This window comes from Esox lucius, chromosome 19, assembly GCF_011004845.1.
Source record: "Esox lucius isolate fEsoLuc1 chromosome 19, fEsoLuc1.pri, whole genome shotgun sequence".
In the NCBI taxonomy this organism is placed as follows: Eukaryota; Metazoa; Chordata; class Actinopteri; order Esociformes; family Esocidae; genus Esox; species Esox lucius.
In genome coordinates this window covers 43088253-43100365 of record NC_047587.1, presented here as the reverse complement: position 1 = coordinate 43100365, position 12113 = coordinate 43088253, and the positions used below count along the sequence as shown (strand labels likewise).

The 12113-nt window shown below is 43.0% G+C and overlaps 1 protein-coding gene across 3 annotated transcripts in view; it reads left to right on the top strand.

Annotated features, from left to right (window-relative positions):
* Window positions 1-8187, top strand: part of spty2d1 (SPT2 chromatin protein domain containing 1) — a 38233-nt gene extending 30046 nt beyond the window's left edge. The window contains exons 2-6 of one of the 3 annotated variants that reach the window (XM_010884345.4): window positions 2294-2405; window positions 2490-4109; window positions 5561-5717; window positions 5860-5937; window positions 7565-8187. In XM_010884345.4, coding sequence (XP_010882647.1) covers window positions 2294-2405; window positions 2490-4109; window positions 5561-5717; window positions 5860-5937; window positions 7565-7664 — 2067 coding nt within the window. In that variant the 3' untranslated portion in view covers window positions 7665-8187. The other 2 variants (XM_010884344.3, XM_010884346.3) reach the window with 2 other exon arrangements.
* Window positions 8188-12113: the final 3926 nt, after the last annotated feature.

Below are 12113 nucleotides of genomic sequence, written 5' to 3'. Positions count from 1 at the left end.
AGTTAGCATATGTTTCTGAGATGCGGAGAAGGTCCATGTCAGGCATTTGTCAGTGGAGAGCTTTGTAGAAAGAACTCCTGAAAAACATTTTAAGCATTTTGTGGGGCATAAGTTTGCCCAACCAGTCCACATGTGTTTTGTGGATTTGGAGAAGGCATTCGACTGTGTCCCTCGCGGCATCCTGTGGAGAGTGCTTCGGGAACATGGGGTCCTGGGTCCTTTGCTAAGGGCTGTCAGGTCCCTGTACGACCGAAGCAGGAGCTTGGTCCGCATTGCCGGCAGTAAGTCAGACTTGTTCCCAGTGCATGTTGGACTCCGGCAGGGCTGCCCTTTGTTGCCGGTTCTGTTCGTAATTTTTATGGACAGAATTTCTAGGCGCAGCCAGGGGCCGGAGGGTGTCAGGTTTGGGGATCACACGATTTCGTCTCTGCTCTTTGCGGATGATGTTGTCGTGTTGGCCCCTTCAAACCAGGACCTTCAGCATGCACTGGTACGGTTTGCAGCAGAGTGTGAAGCTGGGGATGAAAATCAGTACTTCCAAATCCGAGGCCATGGTCCTCAGTCGGAAAAGGGTGGCTTGCCCACTTCAGGTTGGTGGAGAGTGCCTGCCTCAAGTGGAGGAGTTTAAGTATCTAGGGGTCTTGTTCACGAGTGAGGGAAGGATGGAACGGGAGATTGACAGAAGGAGCTGAGCCGCAAGGCGGAGCTCCCGATTTACCGGTCAATCTACGTTCCTACTCTCACCTATGGTCATGAGCTTTGGGTCATGACCGAAAGGACAAGATCCCGGATAAAGGCGGCCGAAATGAGCTTTCTCCGCAGGGTGGCCGGGCGATCCCTTAGAGAGAGGGTGAGAAGCTTGGTCACCCGGGAGGAGCTCAGAGTAGAGCCGCTGCTCCTCCACATCGAGAGGGGTCAGCTGAGGTGGCTTGGGGATCTGTTTCGGATGCCTCCGGAACGCCTTCCTGGGAAGGTGTTCCGGTCCCGTCCCACCGGGAGGAGACCCTGGGGAAGACCTAGGACAGATGATGAATGAATGAATGAATGAGTAAGTTGTCCAAATAAATGATTTAATGTGTGGAAATATATGGCGTTTCAAAATAATTATATTAGGCTAATTATATTATTTAATCTATTCGACATCCAATGCAAAAAGACAAGTTCTGGTTTGACAGAACCTGCTAGGTTATGTGATGGTAATTCAATCGATTAGAACCGTTTAGGAAGTAGGTACAGAGACAAAATTATTTTGGCACAATTAGCGGTTTATTTGCAAATCGAGAGAATTGTCAGAAGTTTCCAGAATAAACCGTTAGGCATCTCTAAAGTAACACAGAACAATCATGAGTACTTATACAAGGGGTGTGGTACGATACTACACAGCTGTCCTGTGTCAACAATACACAATCCCTTTGTTCCATCTATACATAGGTTTTACCCAAAAGGGCAAGCTGTCCCCCCCACCTTATCCCAGGGAATCAAGTACAGTGCAGGCAACCTATTCAACTCAGAAGGGCCACATACCATCTGGACAAAGAACAGATAGATAGATTGATGGATTGACATTGATCTACTGATACCATTCAATGATGGCCATAAACAAATGGACAGGGACCAGATCCTCCTCTCCCACATTCTTTAACATGGGGACCATTTCATAAACTACTAAAACCAGTAATTCCATTATACATTTATAGTATTAAGAATAGTACAAGAAATTCCACGACCGTTACTAATCCAGCTTTCTAGATTACCCCTCTGGTCTTTGTATAGTGGAAGAGGGAATATTGGTTTTGAATGGAACAATGTATTTTACCAATCTTTGAATGGCATGAGGATGAGTCCAATTCCAACATTGTTTTCCTAGGTTACACTGATAAAGTATTATGTGCTTAGCCATAATTCGACTGACACAATTTGTTGAACGAATTTAGCCACTCTGAAATCTATTGGAGTACAAAGAAAATTATTAGCTGTTTTAATGTTGTCAGTTACAAATGCAAGTGTACGCCTAATATCAACATGTCAGATTGTGCAGAAAACATGTGGGTGCCAATAGTTGCACACAATAGGTGCCCTGCACCTGCACGCATACGTAGAAGATACTCATTTCGGCCTGTCAAAAGCAGATAGTATTGGCAAGTTTAGATTGATAAACCTCTTATGATGTCTCATACAAGGTAAAGCTGTAATGGGGGAATCACATCTTGTTACATACATTTTCAAAATCGCTACTAGGTTAAACGACTTACCCTCCCATGTGCATCTTTTTTTTTGCGTTTCTTTTCAGAAGCGGTATAGCTTACAAACTGGACCACCAAAAAAGGACCCTAAAGTGAAAGGTGTCAACTCTGCAGCCGTCCAGGCTTTCTTGAAGAAAAAAGAGATGGAGAATAAAAAGAAAGGTTAGTTATTACATTGATGTGTTTGTATTTTAAGTTTTGCTTGTCAATGGTGATTTGTACACTTAATTCTACTGCTTTGCACAGAGCTCCTGAGTATGAAGAAGAAAGAGCACCTTCTCGCTAAAAGGGTTGAGTTAAAGTCTGACCGCAAGGCTCGAGCAATGGCTTCTCGGACCAAGGACAACTTTCGGGGCTACAACGGCATCCCTGTGGTGGATGAACCGAAGAAGAGGAGATCACGGGGAGATAGGGAAGAAGAGCAGCATCAAAATAACACTTATGATGAAGACTACGAGGATAACTATGAATATGCGCAGACAGACTCTGAGACAGAACCGGACCCCGAAGGACCCAGACAGACGGCTCCCAGCTCCAGTCCCAAACCCCCAAAGAGACCAGGCGGACCACTTAAACCTGCCCCTCCACCCATGAACTTTACCGAGCTGCTCAAACTGGCTCAGAAGAAGCAGTTTGAGCCGGTGGAGGTGAAAGCTAAGCCAAGCAAGAAAGGCGAGCCGGAGAGGCTGCGGACGGCTGACGAGATACGGGAGCTGGAGTTGGAACGCAAGGCCAAGAAACTGGGTAAAGGTGGCAAAGACTACAGGCCCTCAGAGAGAGAGCATAATAGGGACAAACATAAGGACAGAGAAAGAGGCAATAAATCCCAGGCCAGCTTTAGTTCCTCGAGGAAAAGCACATCCGACCGAGACATAAACAATGGGAAGCAGCCACTCAGAAGCTCGTTGGAGAGGCCGTTCTCCGGTGGGCAGAGCAAAAAAACAAAGCCTGTTCTGCCACCCTCCAAGTTGAGCGAGAGAAGTCAGCATTGTTCATCTAAGCCGTCTCAGGACAGAGACCGACCCAAAACATCTCTCATCTCCTCTTCCAGCTCGTCAGGTGCCTTAAGCAGCAAAGCCCCCGCCAAGGGAGCCTCCTCTCAGATCTCAGCCAAAAATCTGACCCAGCGGCCATCCTCGGCAGGCCAGAAAACTACTGCCACAAGTGACCTTAACCCTCCCCGAAAGGGGAACCTTTCATTGCCTCCATCGAGACCCAGCAACTCTGGGGTGAGAACAAGCGCAGCTCCGCATTCCGCCCAGGCAAGACCACAGGGGTCGGGTCAAAGCAGACCCGCCTGCTCTGGTCAGGCACGACCTGGCCATGGCAGCTCTGGAAGGCCAGGAAACACCGGAGGCACCCCTAGGCCTGGAAATGGAGAAACGGTGCGACCAGGTGGAAACTCTTCAGCAAGGCCGGGGAATAACGGGCAAATGAGACCTACATCGGTAGGTCCTTCCAGACCGGGGGGCCCCCCTCAAGCCAGATTGGGGGGCCCCCCTCAAGCCAGATTGGGGGGCCCCCCTCAAGCCAGATTGGGGGGCCCCCCTCAAGCCAGATTGGGGGGCCCCCCTCAAGCCAGACCGGGGGGCCCTCCTCAAGCCAGACCAGGCAGTGGTAGCTCCCAAGGACGCCCCGGAGGAGGAGCGATTAGACCTGGTGCTGGGGGACCCATGGCTGGGCGGCCAGCCAGTGGTGTAGGCTCCGGGCCAGGGAGACCTAAGTGCAGTGTGGTTGCTGAAACCATCTCCTCAAAGACCTTTGGTGGAGCCAGGGGAGGGCCGCACAATCCAGGCATGCCACTTAATAGGCCAGGGATGCCTCCCAGACCTGGCATGCAGCCCAGACCAATTATGAGACCACCAGGTAAGAACTAGTGACAGAAATAATAGATCCAGCAATGCTACTCAACCTGTTAAATACAGCTAAAAAAAAAATTGACCACTGCAACTTTTTCTTTCCTTTCCAAAAATGTTGAATAGGAACGTTTTGAGTGAGGAACAGAAGTGTTCAATTTGCAGTGGTCTCTTAATTTCAACCCTTCTGTTCCTCGCTGAAAACCTTCCTTTTCAACTTTTTTGGAAAGGAAAGAAAAAGGTGCAGTGGTCTCTTAATTATTTTCGGAGCTCATACACTGCAGTACAGAAGAAGGTACAGCTATAAAACTTTTAAGGCAGATAAACACGCTAATATAGCTAGATAGGAGTGGTGCTGGTATAAAAAAAAAAATTGCACCTGTCCCATAGCAAATAAGAAATGGTATTGCATGAAATGTTATAAGTTATCGACATGTTCTTTACATCCAATGACAAAATGTAAACTAATATAACAATAGATTTTACTCTGCAATCATTTTCTTTTTAAAAATCTAAATTAATGGTTTTAGAAAAAATAAGTACACACCTAGGCCAAGTGTGTGTTAAGTGTTTCTGACAGTTGACTCATGCACTTGAACATTGATTGTGGCTGGAGAGGCCTGTAGATCCATTGGTGTTACTCTGGGATTCTTGGAGACTGCTTTAAGCATCTTTCAATCAGCTCTTGGGCTGGATTTGGTGATTCAACTTGTAATTTCTCCATTTGTAGATTGTCAGACACTCTATTCAGGTTAGAGCTAGTTAGCTATGTTCTGTGAAGGGAGTAGTTGACAGAGTTTTACAACTTCTTCAATTTCCTGGCCCTTTCCTGCATGGAATAGACTTCAGTTTTTCAGAATAGATGGACGAGTTTCACAAGAAAGGTATTTGTTTCTGGCCATTTTGAGCTTGTAATCGAACTCTGAAGAAGACCAGATTTATTGCTGCTTTTATCAGTACAAAATCTTTCAGCTTTGCTAACATAATTGCAAAAGGGTTTTCTAATGATCAATTAGCCCTTTAAAATTATCTACTCAGATTAGCAAACACAGCATGGCTTTGGATTGAAGGTTGCTGATAATGGGCCTCTGTACACCTATGTAGATAGTCCATAAAGAATCTGCCATTTCCAGTTACAGTAGTTATTTACAACATTCACAATGTCTACACTGTATTTCTGATAAATGTTATGTTTGTATGAACAAAAAATACACTTTTGAAAGATAGTGTATGTGCCAAATCGCATGGCTTATTTAGAATATTCAGCATCTCTTTCCTGCTTTTATTAGACCTCTCTAACACAGGTGTGGTTTCTGGGTTGAAAGCAAACTGGCGTAAGCGGACCAAAAAGGGGAAGTGGCTAACTTCAATTTTCCAGTAGTACATACTTGTTTTCCTATCCAGATATGGAGTTATTTGTTAAGGTTGTGTCCAAATGAATACTTCTCTTTTTTTCTCCAGGCACAATGCTTCCACCAATCACCTCAGCCTACAAGAGGAAGTACGAGGAAGAGGAAGAGTATGACTCAGAGATGGAGGACTTCATTGATGATGAAGGGGAGCCGCAAGATGAAATCTCCAAACATATCAGGGAAATCTTTGGCTATGATCGGACCAAGTAAGGAGAGACACACACAAGTGGTCTTTGGTGATACCCTCTACTTGTTTAAAGTCCCAAGAACATGCTTGGTGTAGCTTGTAGTTCTGTTTCCATTCCACTCCAACGACCTGAGTAAAACAACTGTGTTTTTGTGCCCCAGATACAAAGAGGAAAGTGACTATGCATTAAAGTTCATGGAAAGCAGTTGGAGAGACCAGCAAAAAGAAGAGGCCAGGAGGTAAGTCATTGGTTAGGGGAGAGACCTCTGGGGTGTCCTAGACCTTTGAAGCCTATCCTTTATCTGCACTCGTCAACCTATGTTTGAATCACGTTCTTTCACATTTGCCAATACCTTAGGAAAACAGGGCTATAGGTTTGGTTTGAGACTAGGGCCTAGTCCACACGAACACGGGTATTTTTATAACCGTGACTTTTTTTACGCGGTTCGGCCTTCCGTCCACACGAAAACGCAGTTTCAGGGCACTGTTACCGAACATTTTTGAAAACTCCGGCCAGGGTGAGCATTTTCAGAAACGCCGGTTACAGTGTTGTCATGTGGACAGTATAACCGGGTTTTTTGCCTTGCGACGTCAGAGTGTGCGCCGTTATCCGCTGTGTTTGACGTCATATTGTGCGCCGCTAACTGCTTTGTTGATGTTTGTTGACGATTCTTTGCAATGGCGGATGTAGCCCAAATCGTGCTTATAACAACTGTGCTGCTAACAGGGCTTCTAACATGTATAACCCATATCGCCTTAAGTTTATTGGTGATGATGGTCCTGGTTATATCCTCTTTACGATGAGGAAACTCTTGGGACGTCTCAGGGTAATGCTCTAGAAACAACGCTAGGATGTCGGCATACTTTGACTGGCAAGACTCCCAGTCCACATTTTCATGTGTTTTGTTAACTTTATATTCACGTGTGACATTAAGTAAAATCTCAACTTCGCCATCAGTCCAAACATACGACTCTCCCTTTCCTCTGTTCGTCATGTTGTTAGTCTAGCGGAACCGGTAATAACTTTTTTCTAGGCTTCTGATTGGCCAAGGTGACTTTACGATTTGGGTTATATCGCCGCCTGCTGGTGTGGCATGCTCTTGACAGCGCGTTTTTGTGTTTTCATGTGGACGGAGATTTATTTTAAACCGAGCATGTGTGGACGGGTTTTTTTAAAAACTCCGGTTATAAAAATACCCGTGTCCGTGTGGACTAGGCCTAGGCCTGAGAAGTGTTTAATTGACAAACACAAAGCAGAAAGGACTTCAATATTCCACTTGTTAGTAGATAAAACATGCTACTGTTGTGGTAGAGGGTTTCACAGAGCATTATTTGAAGATGGCTGCAGTGCTTTAGGCACGACTTAAATAATCCACTAATGGTTGTCTTTTAAAGTTTGTTAAAGCTGGGTTGGTTTGAACCAACCAAAGTCTGCCCAAACTGCAGCTCTCCAGCATTAGGATATACCGCCTTAGTGTACAGACGTGCTATTTAACTTCTGTTCTGGGGGTTCTCTACCAGAACAGCATTGAATAGCCCTGTTATATGTATTTATTGTCAGAACATAAATTCAACTCACTCACTCCTTTGTTCTGCCTCTATGTGTGCACGCTCTCTCCTGTGCTCCTGTGCCATGCCTTGTCCTGTTAGCTTAAAATTGGCTGTGCTCGAAGATCAGGAAGAGGAGAAACGAGAGCTGGAGGAACTCAAACGGAATATGGCCAAGAGAAGGAAAAACTAAATGAAGCCCCAAATAACCAATACTCTACCCTTCCTCTTAAAAATGAAGGGGAAGCCGACTTGCAGTCACAACCACTGTCCACCTTAATGCATTTTTCTTGTTTTTTTTCTCTCCACTTCTCCCAGTTTACGCCTGGGAATCAAGGAGGATGAGGATGAAATGCGCTTGGAGGAAGAAGAGATGAAAAAGAAAATGGCAATGAATGCAAAGCGGAAAAAAGTATAGAAACATTAATTGAACACGTAAAAAATGCCAACGTTTCTTGGAAGAAGAGGGATTTTCGGGGCAGTGTAGCGAGATGTTGACACTAGACACTAAACACGTGTTAGTTCAGCATTTTCCCAACTAATGATTACAGCTAAGATTGGGGAATCTGATCCTAGACCTGTACCTAGGGGAAACTTTACTCTGGAGAGTAACGGGATCCAGTTGGACCAGAGCCCCACCGTTACATTTATTTATTTTACCCTTGCAAAAGGGGCAGGGTTGCACTATCGTTAGTCCTTCTGTCGTTTTCCCAGCTGAAAGCCCAGAGAGAGAGAAAATATAATATATTTGAAAACCATAAAAAATGACAGCTTGTTGACTTGTGCGAACCACAGTCATGTTGTGCCCCTCCACACAGAACCAAAAGCCAGTGATCTCATTGTACTGATTCTTGACTTAATTTAATGGTGGAGAGGATGAAGTGTTGCCAGATACATTTTCTGAAATGTTGCCTTTTTCTTGGTAAAAATATTTCACAGAACTATTTGTTGGCTGATTTGCTTGTGTGGTTTGCCTTTGCCAGTGATATGTCCTTTTATTTTTTGGGCTGCTTAGGACCATGCTGTTTGTTGATTTGGCAGCCTGACTCTGAAAAAATAAGATATTTCCTCTTTTTTATAAAGCAAAATAGCATTAATTTGATACTGAAGCCAATAAAATCTTTCATTATGGTTCAAAACACGGAATAGTAAGTTGTCATCACCAGTTTAATGCTGTCCATGCCCACATCCGTTCACAACACTTGACTTCTCAATCACTTGATTTGTTGTAGGTGAATTACTCTGGCACTATCGTCATTTATTGGCCTACTAAAAATAAGCTCACTTGAAAATATATTTAAACAGAGGTTACCTCAGACAGACACGTAAATATTGAAATACAGTGTGAAACAATATGCTTCTGATTGCTGTTCTCAAATATTCACCCTCTTTTTCTTTAGATTGATGAAAAATAATACAAATTTCCTTTCGTTAGATATGCCCCACTTAGTCAATACTTATTGGACACACCTGCCACCATTACAGATGGGATTCATCTTGTGTAAGTCTATGACATTTGCACCTGTGTATTGTGCAATATTTACCCATTACTCTTCAATTCTCTTGTCAAATTGTTGGGGATTAGTCTAGATTATCGAACAGAATGGCATGAACATGACTACTCAGGAACATGAACTGTGTTCTTGGTAACCAACTCTAGTGTAGCTATTGGTCCTGTGTAGGTTATTGTCCTCCTGAAAGGTGAATTTATCTCCCAGTGTCTAATGTAAAATAGGACTAATTGCAGATGCTGCTTTTTTGTTTTACTTCATCTAATTTCATTGTATTCACAAAATCCACAGTCTTTGCTAATGTCAGACATACCCATATCAAAATGCAGCCACTACCATGATAGCAAGTCAGGAGGCTGTCAGTCGGTGATGTTAGAATTGCCCCAAACATTGCGCTTTTTTTATTTTGGTTCTTTGTTTAAAAAAAAAAAAATTAAATAGCATTGTGCTGTATATTTCTCTTGCTCTATACTTTGACAATGTTGTGGAGTTACTACAACATTGATCGATTCTTAAATTCAGCAGAGTGGAAGCTGAAATCATCAGGTATCGTCTTGATCTGCAACACAACCAGGAGGACTTTGGACAGGGACAGCAACGAGTCTTTCAAGCCTGGTACCCCGGAGGTGTGGGCCAAGACCTCATGTCCTAAGTTTGAACAGGGCAGGAGACAGGGAACATTTTGAAAATGCATTCATGATTTACAGTGGAGAAGAACTGCACCTACTCCCCCGACACAATAATTAGAGCAGTGTAAGACCTAATAGAGACTAATCCAACACAATATATAACGGAGTAACTTATTTTCAATCATGAAAAGTTTGACAAAGCCTAAATCATTTTGTAAATGATAATTGAAAACCATTTGCACAATCTAGGTCTGCAAAGCTTTTAGACTTACAGATGAAATCGTTGCCAAAGTTGTTTCTAACATTTTTTTCAACATTTATTTAACCAGGGTAGGAATGCTCCATTTTGCATGTATGTTGTATTCCTAGGAAGTGAATACATCATATTCAATCCACTCAATGGTGGACAGAATGTTGACCCCTATTTCACAGTGAGCTCAGGTAACTGAAGTGAACTGTTTTAGGATTGCCCAATCAAAGTGGATAAATGCATGTGACAGTGTTTTATTGAATGTTTGTTCATTTATAAGCAAATAGAATTTTCTTTCGCTTCGATATTGTGTATTTTGTGTAGATCAACCTGAAGATTATGCAGTTAAAGAAAATTTTATCCACTTTATGTTGGTTAACTGAAGAGCTTGACTTGACTTTCCATATATTATAGTAGGCAAAGATTGTAAATGTACTATGTATACTTTTACAGTTTTGTCTATAGGAAAATCTATTTAACTTATTTGTTAATGCTCAATGTGTCACACACTTTCAAGTGAAGTAACTTGTCCAAAAATATATTTCCAAATGTATGTGAAATAGATGTCAAAGATGCTGTTTGATGCTTATACACTCACCTAAAGGATTATTAGGAACACCTGTTCAATTTCTCATTAATGCAATTATCTAATCAACCAATCACATGGCAGTTGCTTCAATGCATTTAGGGGTGTGGTCCTGGTCAAGATAATCTCCTGAACTCCAAACTGAATGTCAGAATGGGAAAGAAAGGTGATTTAAGCAATTTAGAGCGTGGCATGGTTGTTGGTGCCAGATGGGCCGGTCTGAGTATTTCACAATCTGCTCAGTTACTGGGATTTTCACACACAACCATTTCTAGGCTTTACAAAGAATGGTGTGAAAAGGGAAAAACATCCATTATGCGGCAGTCCTGTGGGCGAAAATGCCTTGTTGATCCTAGGGGTCAGAGGAGAATGGGCCGGCTGATTCAAGCTGATAGAAGAGCAACTTTGACTGAAATAACCACTCATTACAACCGAGGTATGCAGCAAAGCATTTGTGAAGCCACAACACGCACAACCTTGAGGCGGATGGGCTATAACAGGAGAGGGTACCACTCATCTCCACTACAAATAGGAAAAAGAGGCTACAATTTGCACAAGTTCACCAAAAATGGACAGTTGAAGACTGGAAGAATGTTGCCTGGTCTGATGAGTCTCGATTTCTGTTGAGACATTCAGATGGTAGAGACAGAATTTGGCGTAAACAGAATGAGAACATGGATCCATCATGCCTTGTTACCACTGTGCAGGCTGGTGGTGGTGGTGTAATGGTGTGGGAGATGTTTTCTTGGCACACTTTAGGCCCCTTAGTGCCAACTGGGCATCTTTAAATGCCACGGCCTTGCCTGAGCATTGTTTCTGACCATGTCCATCCCTTTATGACCACCATATACCCATCCTCTGATGGCTACTTCCAGCAGGATAATGCACCATGTCACAAAGCTCGAATCATTTCAAATTGGTTTCTTGAACATGACAATGAGTTCACTGTACTGAAATGGCCCCCACAGTCACCAGATCTCAACCCAATAGAGCATCTTTGGGATGTGGTGGAACGGGAGCTTCGTGCCCTGGATGTGCATCCTACAAATCTCCATCAACTGCAAGATGGTATCCTATCAATATGGGCCAACATTTCTAAAGAATGCTTTCAGCACCTTGTTGAATCAATGCCACGTAGAATTAAGGCAGTTCTGAAAGGCGAAAGGGGGTCAAACTAAGTATTAGAATGGTGTTCCTAATAATCCTTTAGGTGAGTGTAGTTTATGCCGCGTGCCAGTTGTACTTAGAGGTCGACATTTCTGAGTTCCAAATCTGAGGTTTCAACTGGAACACCCCCTCAAATCAGAATTCTAACTCGGAAAGTCGGAAGGAAGGGTTAAACCCCATTTCCCCTGGTGATGGGAAGTTCGACTCACTTTACTGATCCGGATCTTTTCGAATCGTTCAGTAAAAATTCATATTTCGACATTTGAGTCAGTCCCTCTCTCCTGTCCCGGCACTGATATTTATCCTATCATTACAACTTTTAAAATGTACAAATACTATTATTTTAATTTGATAGATGATAATAGACCAAATATATTTTTGATCTATTAGGCTGATAATAAATGAGAGACTGAGACACAAAAAAAGATTAAAAGACATTGGTGATCGCGGGATGAAATGGACGATAAGAAAAAGTGTATTAATAAATCTGATCAGTTTAATTGAGTCCTGACAGTTACAGTATTACCAATATACATGTACATAATCAGCCTACTGTCCTAATAGTTATTTTAGCTAACGTTTCTTACTTTGAACATAAAGGATCAAAATAAATGAGATATTTCCTTCCGGTGAACTAGATTTGAAGATCCGTGGATCATCGTTCCTTCAGGTGAACGAGATTCGAAGATCCTACTGAGATGAATCATGATATACCAAAAAGATT